The 25,657-nt window shown below is 30.7% G+C and overlaps 1 protein-coding gene across 1 annotated transcript in view; it reads right to left on the bottom strand.

The window, feature by feature from the left end:
* Window positions 1–25,657, bottom strand: part of LOC107446456 (uncharacterized) — a 92,224-nt gene that overhangs the window by 9,430 nt on the left and 57,137 nt on the right. The window contains exons 7-12 of the mRNA XM_087156470.1: window positions 25,127–25,225; window positions 23,720–23,825; window positions 20,139–20,220; window positions 13,576–13,618; window positions 9,651–9,679; window positions 9,493–9,565 (exon numbers count right to left, since the gene is read on the bottom strand). Coding sequence (XP_087012596.1) covers window positions 9,493–9,565; window positions 9,651–9,679; window positions 13,576–13,618; window positions 20,139–20,220; window positions 23,720–23,825; window positions 25,127–25,225 — 432 coding nt within the window. The remainder of the gene's footprint in view (window positions 1–9,492; window positions 9,566–9,650; window positions 9,680–13,575; window positions 13,619–20,138; window positions 20,221–23,719; window positions 23,826–25,126; window positions 25,226–25,657) is intronic.

Raw genomic sequence — 25,657 nt, 5'->3', positions numbered from 1 at the left:
TTGCTCTTGAAGATACCCTCCCCCCTTCAGTTATGTTATTTTTGATGTTTAAACTTATTTATCATACCCTTGAAATGAAATAAGCAGTTCTATAACTTTTTGTGCAAACTCTTGAAATAACATTAGAAAAAAAAATTTTTTTTTTAAATAATCGCTTATAATTTTTAATATATAATAAAAAAAAATAATGTGAAATTTTAAGAATTGTAATGTACACAAATTTGTTATAATTTTATAAATTATTTAAAACTAACAAGATCTTATTTTTAGAATTCGTTTACCCAAAATATGCTCTTAATATTTATAATACTTATTAATTTTAACACTTATTCATTAATAATAATAATTAATTAAATCAAGTATTCAGCAACAGTCTGCTGTGATCCAGAGGTTCATTGAAGTTAAGGCTCCACATACAATGACATAATTGTGACTGGATGATCTACCTTACGCACAGGCAACCTTTACTTCCCTGACAAGCTAGTACCCATCGAACTGAAGCTGGGATGGCTGCTAGCCGAAAAGCGAAGCTTAGTACTTCATAATGATAGCTCAGTTCCCTAAACCACTGAGCCATCATTGCTCAATTAATTTAATAATAATAGAATAATATACGAATTTTAGAGTATGATTTTTTTTACAATTTCTTAAATTATGTAATGAATGACGAAATCTGAAAATGAAACGAAAGCATTAAAATAGTTTCCGATAAATAAAGGCGATAATATTTTCGATTTTTTTTTTTCTTAGGGACATTTTCAACTTATTTCAGCCAAATGTAAGATTTTTTTCATTTCCCGCTACTATTTTAAGAGAATATATAATTATGGATACAGTGAGTACAATTCAAAAACAGGTATTTTGTATGACCCAAAATATGCTCTTCAAAAATTTCAAAAAATTTAATTATTAAAATCTCAGTTACTTAAATTTCAGAGATACAATAAAAACATAAAAAATGAAAGTAAGATACAAACTATGAAACTAAGAATCAAATTAAAAAAAATTAATGAATAAAATGAAGCAAAAGGTAGTATAATCACATCTTATCTTAACATCGTTGACTGAAGATATCCCGTTAAGTATATTATTACTTTAAGTATTTTCAACTTCTATAAATTATTTTGTCATTTTATATAATCTGTTTCTGTACTCACCTTTTACTATTTTTTTTTTACTGACATATATTGCAAATTTGATATATTTTATGGCAAAACGATGAGAAGGAGTTTCGGGAGACAAGAGAACTAAAATATGGAAGGAAAAAATATCCTTTGATGTTTTGACAGTGAATTTGTATTGTATTATTTGCACTGTTGTATGAGTGTACAGTTGCAGTACTTAATCATTTTTGTCACCTTATGTATGGAGCGAGATAAGGAATAGAAAGGTGTTTACTAGTAACATGTATCAGTGAGTAGAAGGAAGATTTAGTACTGTCATCTTACTACATACAGACATTTCGGCGCACTGTAATTTCAGTACCATTTACTCTGATAACGAGGATTTTTATGAATAAGTTTTTGAACTTGACTAGAATGAATAAAATGAAGATATCATGCAGCTAACATTAGAAATCGAATGAATGGAAATTTACAATTAATGGAAATTACAATTAATGAATGGAAATTTACATACAATTTTTGAAACCCTGGGAAACTTTAACAATATGTAGAAAACGATAGAAAAACGTTCTGGAATAGGCTTCTTAGTATAGAGTATTCAGGACAAGTAATAGTAAAAAAGTTTTACAAAAATCTCAAATAAATTATTGCGCATTATTTTTTATAAAAAAATAAAGGGATGTGTTAAAAAATGTAAATTAAGCTTTTAACTTTCAACTCTAATTGCTCCCTAAGCTTTGGGATTTATAATATATAGTCAATCTGATGTCCCTCCCTGATTTACAAAAATATAAGAGAAAATAAGGGAGCTAAATGTTAAAAGTAAAGTCTCTACTAATTATGTGTTGATAGTAAATTTATAAAAATATACCATCAACTTCTGATGATTGTAACAAACTCCAATAAAATAACTCAATTAAGGTAAAGTGGACTTAAATTACACAAATTAATGTGCTGGAGTAAATATAAAAGTATTATTGAATAGTTATAATGAACGAGATATAGTTTCATGAAATATGTAAAGTTAATAATTAAAAGAGTTAAAGTCTAAACAGCTGAAGAAACAAAAACTAAATATTTAGTAATTTTTATTTTGCTACTAAGTGTTCATACGAACTTTCATCATATCTAGAAATTAAATAGATAATTTCAAAGTGAGCATAAGTCACATATTTTACTAAATCGAGTTAGCATTGGGTTTGCTATGTTTTTAGGTATAAATTTAGATTTGTACAGAAAAGAAATGAATTGCATCACAACTAGACTCTTTATTCATCTGTCATAACATTTATTTAATGTAGAAAAAACGAGAGCCGTAAAATTGATATCTTTATTTTAAACTTTTATTAAATGAATTTTAGTTGAATGGACTTAATAATTAAAATAGTTATTTTATTTTCGTTTTACTACTATTTTTATAACTTCTAAATAAACCTTTGCATTGTTGAAAAAATAAAAACCGAAATTTTATTACCATATTTACTTTATCTCTAGAATAAATACTTAATATTTCATTCTAAAAAAAAAAAAAAAAAGTTAGAAAAAAAAATACCCATGCCATTTTTTAAATAACCGATTTAATGCAAATGAATTATTAAAAAAGGTTTGTTTGAAATATTTCGCACAACTTCAAAGAATATTTCTGTCTTTATACTATTAATGGGAAAGTTGATTACTCCAAATTAATTAAACACTTGCACTTCTACATAATATGCCGGATTATTTTTAGATACATCTTGATGTATTCTATATAAAATACTCTACGTTATCGACAAAAAATACTGTAATAAAAAGGACAATGATATGATAAAGAGAAAAATATTGATAAAAGCAAATTTTAAAACGCAACGCTAGATTTTACTTGATTCTTTTTCTTTTTTTTTCCGCAAGAGATTCCATGCTCACTCACAGATCATATGAAATATTTTCAAACAGGTTGCAAAAGTATTTATTTCATGTTCAAAATGACCTCAGCAAAGTGAATAGTGGACAGTCTATAATTACAACACCTCAAGAAGTAAACCACCCCACCTGTCAAGTAAATAATAGGAGAAAAATGGCCCTTCAAACCACCGTTTTCCATTGTAAGGGGGGAGGAATTATCTCTTACCGTTTGGCAAGGGGTTTTCGAAAAGGCAAGCGGCTATTTCAGGAACCGCAGTTTCTAGATATTGCAACCATTTGGAAGAGGTCAAAATTAAAATATCAAAACCGTCAGTGGGTTAAACTTATATTTCAAATAAAAAAAAAACTGCAAAACAGTAAAAAATATTTAAATAATCATAAACATTTTGAACAGTTAGACAAACAATAAGACATGATAATATAACAAGATTATCGTCATTTTGCATTTCGAAATGAAAAACTTTTTATTAACACTCATCTTCATTAAAGTAGAGGACTGGATAACTTCAAGATCCTGCTTCCACATCCTCTGCACTCTGATCACCTTCGGAAATTAACTGGCTCTCTCTCATCAAAAGCTCTCCCACTGACTATTTTTAGGAACAATTTAGTTTGCCTCATTGAACGTCTTGCCTCCAGTATTAAGATCATCAGCGTAATGAACACGGAAAGTTCTTATTGGCATTTGCAATGAAGAGGAGCTTGCTTCCGACTAATTACTTTCGAAGATCATTCTACTTCAATGATTTATTTCAATTTTCTTTTCCGTGGTCAGGAAATTAAAACACTCAGAACATGTACCCTGGAAAATCAGAAACCAGGAAAACAGGATGCCTTTAGTCATTCAATGCACTGGAAAACGTGTATGAACGTGATTTGATTAAGTAGTTTATATTTTATTGAATAGCTTCTAGTTCTGAAGGAATAAAATGATAAGGATCATTCTATTATTCTTACATAAAACAATAGGCTTTTGTACGGTCAAGAAAATAATATAAAATAAAACAGTCGAAAAACATAAAAAAAGGGATTTAGAAGGTGCCGAATTATACTCGAAACATTTGAAAAGCTTCTCAAGAAAATATATTTGACGAATTTCTTTTCAAAAATATATCTTGAATAACATTTTAAGGCCGGCCAGGTGGCCGAGTGGTTAGCGAGCCTGACTGCGAAGCCAATGGCTTCGGGTTTGAATCTCGCTCAGGGCAGGGATGTTTCTCTTCGTGTTTCGTCTTCAGTTGAGTGTGATGTGTGAATGTGGCCCATTGGTATCTGTGGCAGTGGCTTTGGTCACAACGTGCTCACCAGTCAACACAAAATGAGCAACACTTCCGGTACTTTCGATTAAAAAGAACGATAAGTTCAGTGCCTGCCGTTGAAAAAAAAAAGAAAAAATATATTTTTTTATTTCACAAGACTTTTGGGGTTATATTCCGCTTGGTGAAAATTTGTGCAGCAGATTGGAAACTCCTCATGCGTTGAGGGGATTTGGTAAATAATGTAATGTTCAAGGTGGGATTCTAAGCCTCGATCAACAGTTTAGTCCTCTCAGTTAAAGTATATTATCGGCTTCTAGGAGCTAAAGTAGTTCCATAAGGTTTGCACTACAGTGACGTATAGAATTTTTTTCCTAATTAAAACTATAAAAAAGACCTCTTTTGAAAAACATGTAGAGTTTTTTTTTAAATATATATTCGACATAAATAAAATTTTTTTCAAAATCGAAGAAATAAAACTGCAAAAAATATGTGTATGGTATTGCGCTTACTTTTTTTTAATTAATCAAAAGCAAATAAATTTTCCTTTTAGTTTCTTCGAAACAGTGTGTAAAATATTTTTTTTAAAATAGTATTTAAAAATTTGTATTTTTTAGTGATAAACATAATTTTATGTAACACGTATACAAGCGTTAGGTAACACATTACATATTCACAGAAAACCCAGTTTTTATCATGATTCTAAAACTTAATACGAAACGTATTATATTATTGCCATATTACCAACAATATATTGCTACGTTCAATTTTAATGTTGGGTTCTTTTAGTGAACAAGTTTGATGAACGAATACAAAAATGGTTTATTTACAAAAACAAAAATAAGGAACAGATACATCGCAAGCACTGATACCCTAACACTCAAGCTATCTTTTACGAGCTCACAATTCCATCGCATAGGTTCTCCAACTAAAAAGAAAAAAATCATCTGAGCTGAGTCTCGAGATTACGTTTTTCACTTATTTTCATGGTTACATTCCGGTGCATAATTATCATGACTTTGTAAGATAGCTTATAACTCTTTAGGTACAATCGATATATAGAAAAATGATATTCGCATAAGCATTGTAACAATACCCTCTTCTTTAAGGACTGCATGTATTGACAGTGAAAATCTCAAGGAAAGGCAATAAAAGAAAAATAAATAAAAAGATAGGCTTAAATTATTATAAAAACCATAATTATATAATTTATTTTATTATACAAAACTAATTGCAGAACACCTAGACACAAAATAATCAAATACAAAACAATTATATAAAAAGCAGCTACTATACAAAATAACTATATACAAAACAGCTAAACGCAAACTATTATATGCAGAATATATAAATGCAAAACAACTCTACAAGTTATATAAATACTGGGAACAAAACCAACTGGGAACAAAAAAATGTATATTTAATCTATTAGTACTTTTAAACTTAAATGTTAAATTCAAGTATTATCCATCTATACATACAATGAAATAAGAAATTAGTGTGTCTGTATACAGGATTTAGGTACAATCAATATATAGTAAAAATAATATTCGCATAGGCATGGAAACCTTTGTAACAATACCCTCTTCTTTAAGGACTGCATGTATTGGCATTGCAAATCTCAAAGAAAGGCAATAAAAGGAAAATAAATAAATAGTTAGGCTCAAATTATTATGAAAATCTTAATTATATATTTTTTTTTACTATACAAAACTAATTGCAAAACACTTAGACTCAAAATAATCAAATACAAAACAATTATGTAAAAAGCAACTACTATACAAAATAACTATATACAAAACAGCTACATGCAAAACTATTATATGCAGAATAAATAAATGCAAAACAACTCTACAAGTTATATAAATACAAAATAACTGGGAACAAAAAAATTTATATTTAATCTACGAGTACTTATAAGCTTAAATGTTAAACTCAAGTATTATCTTTCTATACATATAATAAAATAAGAAATTAATATGTTTGTATACGGGATTGCGGGTGAGCCGTAGACTTTAAAAATACGACATTCAATATAAAGTTAAGTTAATTAAATTGTAAACATTTAACAAAGCCCAATTTACGATTATCTTTTTTTAATCAGAGACATTTGAAAAATGGAATTTTCTTATTGGTTAAGCAGAAGACGTTGTTTTAAAGTAAACTATATTCGACTCAGTATTGTTAAATATCTTAACGATAACATCAATGAAGTTTGCTAGCTTATAGTTATAATCAGAAAACTTCTTTATTGCACGTTTTGCAATACTTAATAAATTTTTATGAGTTATCCCAGCTTATCAGAATGATCAACGTGATTGTCATAGCTAAGTGACTAAATTATCATTTTCTGAGTGACATAAAACCACGTGTCCATAGGTATGCTTTTGAAACAAATTACTACACTAAATAATTTAAATTCGCCGGTAATGGTATACCTGTAAGTGACGTAGTATGAGTATCTCGATCCTGATTGGTTGTTGAAACGTGGCATTTGTTTTTGTTAACAGCTGTTCTTTCTATTATATTTTGAGTAAGTCAAGCTCGTCAAGTATCAATTATTTTAAGTGACATATTCTATATTCTTACACAAAGATTCTTTCTCAAAAATTTCAAATTTTTCTTATTTATATTACTTTTAAAACGTTTTTCTGAAAAACTATTAATTTAAAATCAACGATAATTGAATAGGAAAAAGTATTTATGTAGTTAAAGCAAAGTTAATGGGAATTTTGAATCTATTTGTTCAGGTGAAACGTAAGAAAATCACTTCATTATTACTGACGCTAATGATGTTTAATTAATTTAGGTTATATATGCATATTGAAATAAAAGGAATATGCTGCGTACTATAAAGTATTATCATTAGTAACTTCCTGAATGAAAATTTCGTTTGTGTGTTTCCTCTCAGCCTTACAACAATGGTTACAATTTCCTTGCCAGGGCGTCTGGTTAAAGCACCGGCATTTAGATGAGAGGAGCCTTCACGATTATGGGCATCAAAATCATATTTTTGTAATTTCTGTAACCAACGAGCTACGAACTAAAATTTATTAGCTACGTTAAAAACCGAGCAATCTGTGAGTAGCAAAAAATTCTGTCTGCATAAATAATGGTTCCGAATGCAGCAGATAACAACGAAAAACCTCAATACTATGAGTTTGTGCGTGAGGATTATTAAACTATTTTAACATCTTGCGAAAGATGAAAACTTGGAGCTCTAAAATATAAACATCAAATACCCCCACTAGTACGAGAGTGACGTCCTGAGTGTAAACTACATTTTCACTCTCAGCATGCTGATTTTAGCCATTTTGTTCTTCTAAAAATGATTTTGAGAGAAATTTTGTAAAGATATATGGTGTGCTTCTACATCCTTTTCAATCGATTCATAAGAATCTATCAGTAGTGTCATAATAGATTAATTGTTATTCAGATAGTTTTTGAAAATCACATGAAGTATCCTTTTAAATAAAAAATTTGGTAAGTTTTTGTTATTTATCTTTGTCTCATTTATAGTCATGTTAAGTGCTCATCCATCTTTAGTTTATTTCATATAGCTTTCTTGTAATTCTAATGATAATTCAATCACTTAGTAATGTGCTTATCAATCTACGTATCACGGGTTATATAAATGTATTCAGATTCAAGGGAATTAATATTAATTTTATAATACTGGTGTTGTAGAGCGTAATTTAATTCTAATATTTTTAATCTTGGCACTTGATTGACTTGATAATTATATTCTTTTTAGGTCTTTGTCCCTGAAAGAAAATTACGCTATCAGGATTTATTTATTTGCTAATTTAGTAATAAGTGCAAAGGATCAATTATTAATATTAATTATGTTATCTTATTGATTATTTAAATCCAGCTATATAAACTTAATGAAGTATTCTGATTCAATAATGGTATATAATTTTTTCCAGCACCAGATTGGTCAGTTTAGTCATTTCCTGAGCACACCCCTATCAATTTTTTTAATAAGGACCAACTCTCCTCTGCTGCAGAATATTAACAATGCAATTACAATACTGCAAACTATTAACAATTACAATAACTTCGATTGAAAATGTTTGACACAAATTGTTGGAGTGGACGGAGATTGAATTAGTGCCAAATGTCAAAATAATACATTTTATAAGACACAGGATCTTTAATTTCAATTAATCTCAAACTTCATAAGACGCTCTCAAAATCCTACTTGAATAATCGAAAAAAATAAATACATAAAAATATTTAATATAGTTAAAAAAAACAAGACAAAATGGTCAAATTCATAACTCCCTTTTTAGCCTTTCTTCAAAGATGGGCCGTTTAAATAATTAAGCCATTCTAAAACTTGGAGTAATTTTTTTCAAAGGCTATGTATCTTTTGAAAAGCTATTTTTTTCAATAGACTGCTTGAAATAAAATGTAACAAATTTTTATTTTTACTATTACAAAACTAATTTCATGCACTTTCTTTAGTTGAATCTGTTTTGATGATCTTCAAGGACTTGTTAACAATAATGAAAAATGATTCTAGGATCTGAACGATTTGTAGACAGGATATTCCTAGCCAGATTTCAATAAATCCACCTATATACTTCGATATCCTAAAAAAATGTACAAATAAGTCAATAATTTAAATTTTTTTTATATTTAATATTATAAGATTAACTATAGGCAGCATTATGGTTTATAAAGCAAGTTTTTATCTTATAAATAATGAGATTAAACTATTGTTTTATTTGTATAAGAAAATTATTATTGCTGTTGTAAAAGAATTATTATTATACTATAAAAGAATTATTATTATATTGTATAAGAATTAATGTTATATTGTATAAGAATTAATGTTATATTGTATATAAATATTTTTATAAATATTATTATTGTATAAGAAATAAAACTTTCATGAATTCCTTCTTTTTTATTAGTATATGTTAAAGTATTTCAGTACTTATTTACTTGCTATTATTTATTAATTTAAACGGAACGAACTTATTAATTACACATTTATGTGGCTACATAAATAAAACATATACAATTTTTTTGTACTAATTGATGAAGATATTTTCACAAAGTAACGATATTTTCAAAGAAATATAGTGCATAGTACATGACGATACTGTTTGGTATGGATGGAGTATTATGCATTTTTGTTTTAAAAGCTTGCAGCGCAACTATATTCAACATATTTTTATTAATCTTTGAATACTTGCCTCATATTTCGGAACGTATTCGTAATGCATTATGTTATCATCGAAAACCTCTACGTCTACGGATATATAGCCTCTGAAAAGAAAAAAAGATAATTATGTGATGCTGACATTACACAATCTAATTGATACTTTCTTTTAAAAAATATATTAATACTTACAATTTATCTCCTGATGGTGATGAAGATAGCTGAAAAATAATCGAATTGTGTTTTAGTGTTTTCACCGAAAACAGATCTCTGAAGAATTCTTTTAGAGCATTAATTTCGTAAAATAGTTCATTAATTTAATAAATAACTAAAAGTTAATCGTTGACTTGAGAGAAATTTGATAGGAATTAGTTATAATTCGTTAAATGTTGTGAATGTGTCTCATCTAAACAACTACGAAAATTGCAAACGAATAATAATATAAATGATGAAAACAATAAGTTTCGTAATTTTCCTAGAGGTGTTCCAAAAAAATTATAATTTTCTTGTGAGTTTAATTTGTATTCTCATAATATAAAGTACATTACATTTAATAGTCATTTTTATTGTATCATGTATACTAGAAAAGGGAAAGTTTTAAATTTAAAATGTTCGTCAATTAAATAAACATATTATTTAATCACAGAATTTGGAGGAAAGAGGTAAAAGTTTTTTTCTTTCAATTTTTTTCCTTTTTTCTTTTCTTTTAATATTTTTTTTTTTGAAACGATAATGTTTGTAAGTAAACATAAGTCAAAAACTGTGTTAAAAAAGCTATTTTTTTCTAACTTTTGAACACAAAGATTAAACTTTCCATGAAAAACTTAAAAATGTATAAAAAAATAGTTGAAAAATATCAGAGTGTATTTATGTTTTAGCCTCCTATATATGGACAAGGATATTAATCAAACTCTTATTAGTCAAACGTTTCTTTAATTTTATTTTTACTTGATTAATCAGAATCGATATTGTTTCAGAAAATCTCCTGTTTCCATCTACATAAGAAATTAGGATAATACTTAGAAACTTGAAATTACGAAGGAATGTAAAACAATGTACAGTGGAGAAAATGGAGAGAAAAAAATTATACCGTAAATCGGGGCGAGTCTACCCATTTTTTCAGTTTGTCAACTTTCAAATGGTCAAACTTTTGTAAATATTAAAGAAAAAATGATTTTAATAGGTGTTTCGGAATCGCTATTTATCCCTCTTTAAAGCTGTGAAATCGGTTTTAGAAAATATTAATAGTTACGCTGTTACTGTATTTTTTTATAGAACTGCTGACAAATCTCTCGTATGGGGCGAGTCTACCCATTCTACTAAAATGAATGTCAACATTGTAAATAATCAAATTTTACTATTTTGTTATTTTAGTTACTATATAGGATATTTATGAAGTAAAATTCATAACTTTATTATATATTCCATTTTTTTTATTCATAAAATAACACAAATTGAGTTTTTGATCGATTATCGCATTTTGATCACAGTTTTGTTTTTATAATCATTAACATTATAAAATAAAATTTTTTTCTGATTATTGTTGATAAAAATAAAATAAAATTAATGTAAATTTACAATTAAATAATTAATAAATAATAATAATTAAAGACTATTAACAAAATCGAAATTCAAACATTGGGAATCATGAAAAATCCTTTTCCCATTCTTTTGGGAGGTAATAATAATTTATAAATAATAATTTATTTAACTTACATTAAATAAAAAAAGTTAATTTTGCAATATAAAAATTAAAAAAGTAGGTAAAATAAACATATTTTATATTTACATTTATATTTAACCTATAAATTTTCTTATTAATGATAAATTTATCAATGCAGAATTAAAATAATATACTCAAATTCATTTAAAATACCTTAATTTTAATATAAACAAAGTTCTAAATTATATTATTATGCTTTATTAAAACTAAATACGAATGGGTAGACTCGCCCCGCGAATTCTGGCTTTTTGTTTACAACAGCAAAACTTACATTCTTTTTGTTTTTTTTCATATAAAATTAATGTAATTTTAGTCTTAGATAAGTTTATCACTTAACCAAAGTGAAAATAGTAATAATAATAATATACTTACGGAGCACCAACTAAAAGTTTGCTGATTTTCAATACAAATCTCTCAAAAGACGTTTGAACAGGTTGGTTAAAAAGACACCAAATAAATAAAAACGGATCAAACTACTGCAGCGCCATCTTCCTTAGAGTCTGAACTAAGTCCTCCGTCGGTAAAAAAAATTTATTTGCTATTTAAAATAGTGAAAATTAAATAAAACTAAAATGGGTAGACTCGCCCCTGGATGGGTAGACTCGCCCCGGTTTACGGTATTCCATTTGTTCGAGAATTTTTATGTATTAAAGTTTTTATTTTAATTTTATAATCGTCATTGAACAACCGACTCAATTTTAAGATTTGAGAATCAATTTGGATATTTTTACGTTTGTATTGTGGTCAGTGCGAGCCGGGTTCGAAATTCTTTTCGACCAGCCATGGCGGGGATTTGCATGGTTGGAAGGCAGGTGCTGTAGCTCCTGAGCCACCACTGCTCTAAGCTTGGCGTAATACCGTAAGAGCTACTCTGTGAATCACAGGAATGCAACTACTGAGTTGAAATTAGACGTGCTGAAAAGAAGACCAGTTTCACTTAAAAACGTAACTACGGACTTGCAGTTAGACGTGCTGAATCAGCCCTTTTTATTTATAAACTTATTTCGTAATTCAAATAGCGAATTTTGTTTCGATTTAAAATTCATTAGGGATTATTGTGAACCTAAATGCATTTTTGTAATTTTTCAGATTCTTAGTTTTAAATATTGACTACTTTTCTATTGTTGTAGAACTTTTTTTCACCATACAATGATCTTTATTTCTTTATTTTATTAGCTCGCGCTGAGTAGATATCAATTAAAAGCAGCAAAATAAGGAGAGGCTTTAAATGTTGCCATATTTAATACTTATTGTATCGAATTTTATGTTTATTATATTATTTTTTACATTATTTTATTTTATCTATTGTTTTATATTATATTAACTTTCATATTTATGTTATTTTATAAAAAAAATTATACAAGCTTATTCCCATTTGAATTGTTGTAAGTCTTATTAATAGAACAATCTGTTTTCCTTAAGGTAATTTTTTTCAAGTACACATGAAAGTTTTTAAAATCTAGGTAATCTTCTATTTTGTCACGATCAACATATTGACAAAAAGTTCTCATAGAAAGCTACTATAACTGTATATTTTGAAAACAAAAATGTCCCGCGTTTTTGTGGAGAATATTGACGTTAAGAAAAAAAAAAGAACGATGAATGAGAAGAAATTAGGTGAGATGGTGAGCGGGAGCAAGCGGAGATGTTTCTTCGAATTAATTAAATACGGATTTTAATAAAAACATAAAATTAAACCGCTATACAAATAAATGGGTATTAGAATTTATTTTTTTCTTTTGGGCTATAATTTTACATAATTTAAAAAGAGCAAAAACTTTGTTTTAAATAAAATACTTTAAAATAATCTTATTATTTTCAAAGTCTAACAGATTTCAGTTACTGAACCTTATCGATCATTGAATACTGCAAGTTAAAAATGATGCTTGAGGGAAATTAATTGTTTATACAGAGGAAAACAAATTTAAGACTTTTAGAAATGATGTTAGAAAGATAAACCATTGGCACCTACTACAAACTTATTTCTATTATCAAGGATCTGGATATTACTTTATTTTTGTCAAAGAAACAGCTCCAGTTCTTTTTCTTTAAATTTCATTATGCGTTCCGCAGGCGAAGAAATATATTTAGAAAAACTAAAATCGTATTTTATTTTGAATGTTCAGATGTCATTCATAACACAGAAATAATATCATCCTTCTTATAGAACATTCGATTATATTAAGCAGAAATTCTCGATTAATTCCAATATTTAATTCGCAATACACTAAAGATTTTATCTTACAGCAATTTATTAGACAGAAATAAATAGTAATATTCAAGTCCTAACTAGATCATGATTTTACTTTAATCTAAATCTTTAAGTTTGTCAGAAGTGATTAGTTCAATTAATTTCAATATATAATTCATAACACAGTAGAGATATTTTCTTACTATAATGGGCCTTTCCATTATGTTTGTTCGAAATATTGTCTTTCTGAAAAAGGAAGAAAAAAACATTAAACATTCAAACACAAAAATGAAAATAAGTAATTTGGAATTCAATCAATCAATCTCGGGTTTATACTTTTATTACATGCAGTTGAAAATAATTACATTGATTCGGAACACATTTCAACAAAAAAAATACATATTTATAGAAGGCGCGAATAATGTTTCATATTTTTATACTGATTTATCACATAAAATGTATAGGAAAAATGCTCGCAATAATTTTCAACCTCAGGTTTTCAATTTTAACCTTTAAAGAAAACTAGAAACAATGAGAAATGAATTTAATGGCAGGCACTGAACTTTTATTCTTCACCTTAAGATGCCGGAAGTGTAGCTCATTTATTGTTACCAGGTGGGAACCTATGAACCAAAGACATGGAGGCAAGAAACATTATCCATCCGACACTGACACAGATACCCATTTATAGGAGGGCCACATTCATCCAAAACACACAGAGAAACATCCATTCCCTGATCAGGATTCGAACCCGCAGCTATTAACTTCGCAATCAGGCACGCTAACTACTCGGTCACCTGGCCGGCTGGAAAAGATATTACTACTATATGCAGAAATAATTTTAAAAAAAAATTAAGTGATTATAGTGGTGATACTTTTTATTAAGTTCATACCAATGGCAAAGTAATTTTCTTGATTTAACTTTTCTATTGGGAAGCTATCCGATATATTTTTTTTCCAATGCCCGCCCGAGTGGTACTCCTTGTTGGATTTTGTTGAGAGCAAATCAGACTGAAAGTCACGTAGAACAAACTGAAAACTTAACTTTTATTTACATCAAAAAGAATATAAAAACAATAAGATGTTGCCAGCACAGGAAACTCAAACTATCTAACTAATCTCGAACTCAAACCTCAACATCCTCCCCACCCTGGTCGACCTCGAGGGGGATGACCAGAGCTACCGGACGGGTTATATTGTGACCATTAACTCTCAGCTCACAGGATCTTATTTTTCCGTCTCGTCCTTCATGCAAGTTCACCACTCTAGCTTTCTTCCACATGTGACGTGGTCGGACATCTTCTTGTAGAAGTACAATATCGCCAATTCGGATGTTAATGATATTGTCCTGATTACGAACTTGATGAAATGACCGCAATTGAAGCAAATATTCCTTAGACCATTTTTTCCAAAAGCAGTCGAGTAAGTCCTGCTGCTGCTTGTAGAATTTTCTTAGCTTTGTGTTGTTATTTGGGCTGGATGGAATGGCCGTTAGTTTCCGTCCTGTCAAGAAATGGCTTGGTGTTAAGGCTGTGGAACTGTCATCTTCGTTTATCAATGGTCGGCTGTTCAGAGCGGCTTCTATTCCAATGAGGGCCGTGGACAGACCTTCCTCGTCAAGAAGTGCTCGTCCGAGTACCTTTCGTAAACATCGCTTGACAACTCCGATTAGGCGTTCCCACCAGCCTCCCCACCAAGCCGCTCGTGGGGCGATAAATTTCCAAGTTATGCCATTTTGGGCATAGTATTGCTGAGTTTTAGCTGATGACAGAACTTGCCATAGCAGAATCAAGTCCTTATTTGCTGCATGAAAAGTGGTAGCATTGTCGGTATAGATTGTGTGTGGGAGTCCTCTGCGGCCAACAAAACGTTGTAGTGCCAAAAGAAATTTGTCTGTGGTAAGATCCGACACAAGTTCGATGTGTAATGCACGTGTTGTTGCGCAAGTAAATAGTGTTATGTAGGCTGTGTCTCTTGATTTCAAACATCGAATATTCACGGGTCCAGCAAAATCAATTCCTATGGTAGTAAATGGAGCAGAAGGTACAACTCTTTCAGGAGGTAAAGGAGCTTCGATTTGTTTTCCGTATTTCGCTTTGGACAGCTTGCAAGGTAGGCATTTGTGAATAACTTGCTTTATAGCTTGACGTCCTCTTAAAATCCAGAAGGTTGAACGTAACTCGGACAGGATTATACGCACACCTAAGTGGTGGAGTCGTATGTGTGTATGCTGGATCAAAAGGTGGACAAAATAGTGTTTACCATCGAGCAATAAAGGGTGTCGAGTGTCAGAAGAAATGTTTGAAAATTGCAGCCTTCCCCCAAGGCGTAAATAATTATCTTCGAGAAAGGGATTGAAACAGGAAATTTTGGATTTTTTCGGAAGGGGACGTTCCGCTTTTAAGGCATTTATTTCAGCTGAGAAACATTGATTCTGTACAGTTTGTATCCAATAGTTTTTAGCTTTCTCTATTTCATTACAATTCAGTTCATGAGTTATGCGTTGCTGAGTCTTACAGTTGTATACAAAACGTAGAATCCAGGCAGTCACACGAAGAAGTTTCGTATAAGAACTATAACGAGATATGTCTATGATGGGTTTTGTAGTTGCAACGTAGGAGGATTGAAATTTGGTTTTTCGTGATTCAGCTTCAACTAAAGGTTGTGTACGTGTAGACAAAACTTTGATAGGCCAAGTTTCTGGATCATGTTTTAGCCATTTCGGACCATGCCACCAAGATTCTAAAATCGATAACTGTGATGGAAAGGTACCACGAGTAAGATAATCCGCTGGGTTATCTGTACCGGGACAGTGGCGCCATTGTGCTGAAGTAGTGTTTTGAAGGATTTCTGTTGTTCTGTTGCAGACAAATGTTTTCCACTGGTTGGGATTTCCCTTTATCCAACTTAAAGCTACAGTAGAATCGCTCCATAGTATGGCAGTGTGGGAATTCATGTTCGTTTCCCTGCAAAAATACTGGAGTAGGCGTGCTCCTAGTAGTGCAGCTAACAATTCAAGTCTCGGAAGGGTGACCCTTTTGATTGGGGCTAGTTTATTTCGACTGCAAATGAGATGGATCTCTGTAGAAATATCATCTGCGTGACGAGCGTACAAGCAAGCACCATATGCACGTTCCGAAGCGTCGCAAAACACATGTATGGTAACGTCGGAATTTTCGGAAAAGCCAATCCATCTTGGGATGCATGTTTCATTCAGATAGTGTAATTCATTTATCCACTTGTGCCACTGCTGTGCTACAGATGGAGGTAATAGTTCATCCCACTGAATACCACTAAGCCATGTATCTTGAAACAATATCTTCACAACTACTGTAACTGGAGCAAACAAGCCTAGAGGATCGTAAAACTTTGACATAAACTTCAGTAGTAAGCGTTTTGTTACTGGTTCTTTACATGCTTGAACAATTTTTGTCTGCACATCAATTTGAAAAACATCACTGTTAGTATCCCATTTAACACCCAAGACTTGCGTGATATCTTTAAACGAGACGTTTTCTTGTTTCCACATATCTTTCAAAATCTTAGAATTTGTAGTCCATTTGTCTAATGGTAGGCTAATAAGTGATGTAAGTTGCTGCAGTTCTTGGTAAAGAATCAGAGCTTTAGTATCCGTAGATGTTCCGGTTACAAAATCATCCATATAGGTGTTATTCTCAATGTGTCTAGTTGCTGTAGGATATGCTTGTTTGTGTTTTGTAGCCAATTCACGAAGAGAAGCTGCTAATAAAAATGGACTAGAGACGAGTCCAAATGGAAGACGTGTGAATCGATAGGTTACAATTTTATCTTCAGTGCGGAGTCTCCCATCAGGAGTATATGTAGTATTGTACCAAATAAATCGTGTTGCATCTCTGTCTTCTTCTGCTAGAATCAGCTGCAGAAATGCTTGTCGCCCATCACTAGTGATTGCTATTTTAGAAAGTCGAAATCTCAACAATGTGGCTAAGATATCGGGAAGAAGATTTGGTCCTACTTCAAGAGCGTCGTTCAAAGATGGGTGACCTGGAGAATGTGAAGATGCATCAAAAACTATACGCCACTTAGTTTCTCCATTTGTGATTTTCTTTACAGCGTGATGGGGCAAGTAATATAAACGTTCTTCATTATGTGTTTCTGAGACAACTTCAACGTGTTTTTTATCAATGTAATCTTGCATGTGCTCAATATATTTTACTTTGAAGTCTGAATTTGCATGCATTTTCCTTGTTAAAGATTTAAATCGTTGAATTGCGACTTCATAATTGTTCGACGAAAGTTGAACTTCTGGTTTCCAAGGCAATTTTACAACTCTTCTACCATCGATGATTTCAAAAGATTGATGAAAGTTCGTTAAGAGTTCAGAGTTGTGAGGACTTATTTTTTCTTGTGTTGGTTGTATGCCAATGCTCTCTAAGTTCCAGAAATTTCGTACCACATTGTCTAATTCCTGAGTTGAAGTATCCACATCAACATTATGAACCGTTGAAATGAAGGAAACTGTTGCGTGTGATCGAGTTCCACTAAGTACCCAACCAAAACTTGATGGGACCAAGGTCAGAGAATCCGACAACCTGACTGGAGCTTCAGAATTCATAACAATCCAGTAGTAATCTGCACCGATTAAAATCTCAATTGGTAAGTTCGACAATGAATCATCTGGATCAGCAAGTTTCATTCGCTTGTTTTTAGCAAAGAGTGAAACATCCGTTGATGAAGGTAGGTGTGATGCATATTTGTTGGAGCTTTCAAATGCAGTAACATTAACTTTAGATTTGTCCCAGATACTTGATAACTGAAATTTGACTTGTCTTCGCATGTAGCCAACATTAGCTGGGGATTCAAAGGCTTGAATGTCCAAATGTCTGGTTGAAATGACTGGAAGTTTTAAAGTATCCACAAGATTAGAAGAAACGAAACTAGATTGACTTCCACCATCCAAAAGACAACGTGTCAGTTTTGTAATGCCAGTGGGCCCAGTTATGAAAACTCGTGCAGTTTGCAAATGAACGAAATTGGAAGGCGATACATCAATTTTGTTTGTAGATGTAGCCACAGGCTGCTCATTGGTTAGGGGTTTGCATATTGATGTATGGTGTTTTCTCTTGCATTTGGAACAGCCAAATTTTTCTCTACGGGGGCAATTTTTTTTGGTATGTCCTCGGTTAGTGCACAAAAAACATCTATTACTAGTCTTCAATTTCTGTATGCGCGCGTCTATGTCCGTTACAACATTACACTGTTGAGGCCAATGTCCGACAGTTTCACAGAAAGGACAAAAGGGTGACATTATTTTACTTTTGGTAACTGATTTAGAATTCACATTAAAATTTTCTAAGGAGGATTTAATAGGATAGTCTGGAGCAAGTGAACCTTTAATATTACTTGCAGTAATTGATCCCTCGACCTCTTCTGATAAAAATTTCATTAATTTTGAAATATCGCTTTCACCAAAATTTTCACGTTTGGCATGTACAATCCAGTTACGACAGATTTCATGAGGAAAAGCACGAAGTATTTTAGGAGCCAAAATTCTTCCGTATGATTGAGTTTTTTCTCCTAAAGCATCTAAAGCCTGTATTCTTCGATTACAATCAATATATAACTCATTTATTGCTGCTGGAGAGTGATTTTTGACAGGTTTTAAGTTTTCTAAATAATCGAGATGAGCCTGTATTATTTTATCTTTATCGCCATATTTCGATTTCAAAATATTCTTTGTTGTTGCATATGTTTCTGCAGTTATATTAATTCCATCAACTATTCGTTTTGCTTCTCTATCTAAATATCCCCGCAAAAAAACATGCTTGTCAATCAGTGATAAACTTTCGTTTTTGTCGATACAGTTTTCAAAACGCTCCCAAAAACTATGGAATTCTTCAATTTCGCCGTAAAACGTATTTATTTTTATTGTAGGCAACTTTACTGTAACATTTGAAGGCGAAGACGAAAAATTATTTATATTGGCAGCTGTTGGCGATGTTTCAGAAATTGAATTCGTGTTCCGATTCGCTGTTCTTTTGAAATTAAATAACGCCAAATGAGCATATTCTGTGTATCTTTCGCATTCTATTATGTCTTCCTGATATTCTTCATCATTTAAAAAATTATGTATTTCATCGTCTGCCAAGGTTAATTCTTTAATTTTATCTTGTAAACGTTCAATGTTGTATTCTTTTTCAGTTTGTGTACTAGCAGCATCGTTCAATTTCGTCGTTAGTTTCGTAATGGCGGTACGTAGCGTTGTTCGTTTGCGTTTAAATATTACAAGTTTTTCACTACCGGTACCCATTCCAATTCAGATTTTTGACGAAAGTAATTATGTATAACAAGTTCAGTATGACTTACCGAGTTATTTCGGCACCAAATGTTGGATTTTGTTGAGAGCAAATCAGACTGAAAGTCACGTAGAACAAACTGAAAACTTAACTTTTATTTACATCAAAAAGAATATAAAAACAATAAGATGTTGCCAGCACAGGAAACTCAAACTATCTAACTAATCTCGAACTCAAACCTCAACACTCCTCATTCAGGTATCAGATTTGTTGGCCACTCTTTCAGGGGCACCCTATTAGGCGGGCCAACGCTGCTCACACAGTACAGATAATACAAACGTGCCTTGTGTCCGGGATTCGAATCGAGGACCTTTCTTATGTGAGGTCAGCTCCCTAACACAGTCCGGTCGGCAGATATTCAATATAAATACTTAGAAATTTCATGACTTTTTAATTGTTAATCATGTAATGTAAATAATGCTACTACTTACGAACATTCTTCTTTGCAATTTTTATCACATGATTCAAGATCCCGCTTTCTACATTCATAAGTCACATCTTTCTTTGCAATTTCTAATAGGATGAAAGATAATTTCTAATGCTTTTTACTTCTCATTAAAATGTACATATATATATATATATATATATATATATATATATATATATATATATATATATATATATATATATATATATATATATATATATATATATATATATATATATGTTAATGTCTGCCCTTTATAGACTCCTAAATCAACCGACCAAATGCTATGAAACTTGGCATACAGATAGTTCAAAGCGCGAGGAAGGACATTGTCATCATTAGAACATTCGGCGAAAAACCGTTTCAGCGGCATCAGCGAAAATCGAAATGGAATTTTCTGATTGGTTAAAAGTTAGCCATTGTTTTAAATTTTGCTATAAGCGATTCAGTTTCAAATATCTTGAAGATAACAACATTGATATTTTCTATCTTATAGCTCAATTCATTTAGAAAAGTAAATTATATATACTTTAATATTTAATTATAATTCGCGCAAGTTTCTTTATGTCAGGTGAGCGCAAGCACGTAAAATCAACGAGAATAGATTTCTTAATTATTGGTCTTATCACGTGAAAACTGTTTAATAAAAATAAAGGCAAAATCAAATTTCATTCAAATTGCACGTTCTATATATTTTTTTTCATTTCTAATGGCAGGGAATAACAAACATAAAACACAGAGGAACAATAAAAATAGAAAATAACAAAAGACAGAAGTCATCTTCCCAAAAGCTCTCTCGAACGTCCGGTCTCTGAGTCAAATCCGTGGATCCTCGTACAGCAATGGAGGTGCTCTCTTTTCATTGGTTCTCCAGATCCACACAGACACGTTTTACATAATTAATTATATTTAGTATTCAATTTTAGGTCAGCACAATTAAATATAAATTTTGAAGGTTTCCCTGCTGACAGTTGTCATTTGAAAACTATCAGATTGTTTATTATTACAAAGTTTTTGATTTCACATTAATTTCATTTCTTTCATTTAAAAAATAGAATTTTGTTTTAAATTTTATCATTTTTATATTTCTTATTTATTTCCTTTTTATTGCTCTTTTTATTATTTGAAATATATATGTGAATTTTCGATTTAGCAAATTTGCGACCACTGTCACCTTTTTACATTTCTTTTTGTTTGAGAGAAAATATTTGCAAAAATATGCCGCCTAAACTAATCGAATCATTCTTAGTCATCTCAAGCACGCAAAAAGAGAGCTACCCGTGTTTCAGAAACATCGGAGCAACGGGAAAAAAGACTAGAAACTAATCGAGAAACAATGCTTTAGCCCGTTCTTTAGAAACGTCTGAGCAACAGGAAATGAGACTGCTAACGAGTCAACTACGCACTACTGAAGTCCGTTCTTTGGAAACGTCTGAGCAACAGGAAAGGAGACTGCTAACGAATCAACTACGCACTACTGAAGTCCGTTCTTTAGAAACGTCTGAGCAACAGGAAATGAGACTGCTAACGAGTCAACTACGCACTACTGAAGTCCGTTCTTTAGAAACGTCTGAGCAGCAGGAAAGGAGACTGCTAACGAATCAACTACGCACTACTGAAGCCCGTTTTTTAGAAATGTCTGAGCAACAGGAAAGGAGACTGGTAACGAATCAACTACGCACTACTGAAGTCCGTTCTTTGGAAACGTCAGAGCAGCAAGAATGAAAATCAGTCAAGAACGCTCTTCAGACGCTCAGAAGAATACATTCATTTAAGGGATGAAATAATTATTGATGGTAACGTTAATCCTAATGATGTGGGGAAAATGATTATACTGCCAGCTACATTTACTGGGAGTCCAAGGCACATGTATGAATACTCACAGGATGCAATGACATATGTTCGCGCATATGGGAGTCCGGATTTATTTATTACATTCACATGCAATCCTGCTTGGGTTGAAATTAAAGAGTTTGCGTTACCAGGACAATCATCATCGGATCGTCATGATATTACCGGACGTGTGTTCAAACAAAAATTAAAATCTTTACTTGATTTCATTGTGAAGTGTCATATTTTTGGAGAAACACGGTGTTGGATGTACAGTGTTGCAGAGACATGGTGTTGGAATGGCAAAAAAGAGGATTGCCACATGCACACTTTCTGATTTGGCTTATTGAAAAAATCACATCATGCCAAATGGGTCAGCTCATATCAGCAGAAATACCTGATGTCGCCATTGATCCAGACTTATTTCAGACCATCATCCAAAATACGTTTCCTGGTTCGTGTGCATCCCCATGCATGTCTGTTTTAAAATGCACTAACGATATCCTAGAGAATTAAGTGCTGAGACTGTCACTGGTTTTTTCACCATTAAATAAAATTCTCATTTCAAATCATAATCACAAATCTCATTAGTATATATATATATATATATATATATATATATATATATATATATATATATATATATATATATATATATATATATATATATATATATATATATATATATATATATATATATTTATATATATATATATATATATAGCATAAAAACATAATGGCTTAACACAGTTTTCCATTGTTGTCGTTGTATTTTTGTTGGTCGGAAAATCCCCTGGTAGGATCCAGTTTGAACTTATTCTTTTCCATATTGTTTTGATTGGATATGCATAAAATAAATAAAAGTTTTTAAGCCTATTGTTTTTTTATAAATATTTTTTTATCCCCAATTTAAAGGTATTTTCCTGTACTGCTATGATTACGCTTTTGATTGAAGAGTTCAAACGGTCAAGAAGATTGTGAACTCACTAAGTTTGTCAAATCAATGTAATGTTATAACAATAGAAATGTTATTTCAAAAAATGATTACTTAGAAATTTTTTTTCACCAGTGGGTCTAAATATTTATAATGCTATTAGATAATAATATTTCAACGGAAGAAGTGGACGCACAGGCGTAAGTAGAATTATTTTTAAGTGAATAATTTAAACTTTTATGGAAAAACTGTTTTCTGGCGAGCAACAACAATTATTGTAGGTTATAGAACAGAATGTTTCAGTTTATCGAACAGGATGTTTTTTGTCTATCACTAGTCAGATCCTTCTCAAGACGTATCAAGGCTCCCATCTAATGCTAACAGCATAAGCTCCATAGCATGGCGAGGTTTTTACACCGAAATTAAACTTATGGATTGTTTAAAAGTAAAGCCTGAAGTATTTGACATTTCAGTGAGAGTGGAATTTTCGTACCTATTTTCTTCACATTTTCTACAGTAAATCTGTAGAGGCTGTTCAGAAACGTTTATTGAAATTTTCTGCGAAATATATGATTAAAATGTTGGTAAAAAAAACCTCCAGACATTTTTCAAACTTAATTTTCTTTTTTTTTTTTTGTACTTTATTTTTTAAAAATTTTTACTACTTAATATTTTTAAGTTCTTAAAATTTTTTTTCAAAATGTTTCCGTGCGAATTTTTTTCAATAAAAGTTGCTACTCATCCATCTGAAGTAAATTGAAGCTTAAATCATCAAATACTTTTATTCAAAAAAATATATTAAATCAAATACTCTCTCTCACCTTTTGAGCTGCATATTTTTTTTACTTGAGAAGGATATTCATAAAGTAAATCGGAACAATTGTAACACTCCGCATAATATTCCACATAACATTTTTGGCGGCACATCTGAAAAGAAAATATGTATTGCTTTAAAATATTTATTGTCACGCAATAAAATAAATGAGCATGCATAATACGCTGTTCTTAGCTTTAAATTTTTCTGTTATATAGTAATCAGTATACTAAATATAAATCAATTCTGTGTCTAGTTAACCCGGTTAGCAATAAACTATAATGAAAAAAATTACTTAAATTATTATTTTTAAATTTAGAATTTTAAAAGATTGTTTCACCTACGAAAATTTTTCAAGTAAGTGGGAATAAGTTTGTCTAACCCTTCGGATAAGTTAGCATAGGGCAGCTTTTTAAGAAAACTAGTAAAACATACTTGTCATAAATTCTAAACATGCATTCTATTAATTCATTAACTCAAATGGAAAATATAAATGATCTTTTTTCGCAAGTGGCTCCTCATTTTATGTCATAAATTCATAATTATATGTCATAAATTCTAAACATACAAGACATTAATTCATTCAAATGGAAAATATAAATACTATTTTTATTTTACTTCTCAAACAGCTCCTCATTTCAATCATAGATTCATAATTATAAGTCATAAATTATAAACATGCATGCGCTTAAATCATAAATTCAACAGAAAAATATAAATTATCTCCTTGGTTTACTTCGCAAACGGCTCCTCATTTTATGCCATAAATTCATAATTATATGTCATAATTCTAAACATACATGTCATTAATTTATTTAAATGAAAAACATGAACTATCTTTTTGGTTTATTTCGCAAACGGCTCCTCATTTTAAAAGGTAATGATGAAGTAACTTCACGGTGTCTAAATTTTCGACAGTTTACTTGCTTAAACTATTGAGACCATATTCTCCATATTGCTGCTATTTATTTCAAGTGTCATTTTATTTTATTCATTTATTTTACTTACTCAGTTTTATTAAATTCTAATTTTTTTCGCAGAATTTGTTGCTGATAAACCGGGGAAAGTCAACGAATCCTCTTATGGACAGTTTGGGAAGCTTTCATATAAAATAAAATATCATGCCTAGTACTTAAATATCGTTTAAATGTTTGTTTATTGATAAAAATAAAAATAAAGTAAATTCTGGTGCTATTTTATAATTTTGTCTCATATCCATTAAAATGAGTTGTATTATTCTGTCTATAAAAATAATTTGTAAAAATAATCTTTACTTTTCTTAAAACTCGAATAGCCTAAGTGAACCTAAGTTTTATTAGAATCACTAGAATAAGTATTTAAGTAGTTTAAACAAAATTATATAGTGACATATTAAGTTCACTTGACACTATGTTACTGTTTTAGAGATATTTACCTGTTTTGATCGAACTCCTTTAAAGTTATTTTTTCTCCATTCTTCTTCATAATTGGTGCAGTCTGTGTCATACGGAGAACTCAGTCTTTCGACTTCTCTCTGATGAGTTACAAAATAACCAATGATTAGAACAATCAATTAAGAAGAAGTGGAAAAGATCGAAAAACACGTTTTGCTGCATTTTTAGTTTTGGAAACCAAGATTTCCGAAACAAATTCAATAGTGGATGGCGCTGCTCATTGATAAAAACTAAGAATTGTGTTTTCTAGAAAAAATTAAACAACAATAGCAACAGCAATGGTGGTTCAACTAACTGAGGAAATATTTAATTTTAACTGGTCTGGCATGATATAGATTAGCTCTACTGTCTTAATACTTAAGAAATTTTGAATCAAATCACGGTAAAAAGTACTGGCACTCTGAATGCAGCATCCGATAATATCCCTTTACACCGTAAAATTTTATACAATAACTAGGAGGCTTCGCCCCCTGCTCGCTGGCTCTCGCCAACCCCCGGAACTGCTTTCGCAG

This window comes from Parasteatoda tepidariorum, chromosome 2, assembly GCF_982258835.1.
Source record: "Parasteatoda tepidariorum strain Cologne lab strain chromosome 2, Ptep-v5.0, whole genome shotgun sequence".
NCBI lineage: Eukaryota > Metazoa > Arthropoda > Arachnida > Araneae > Theridiidae > Parasteatoda > Parasteatoda tepidariorum.
The sequence above is the reverse complement of the archived record's forward strand: the minus strand, read 5'-3'. Positions and strand labels throughout refer to the sequence as shown.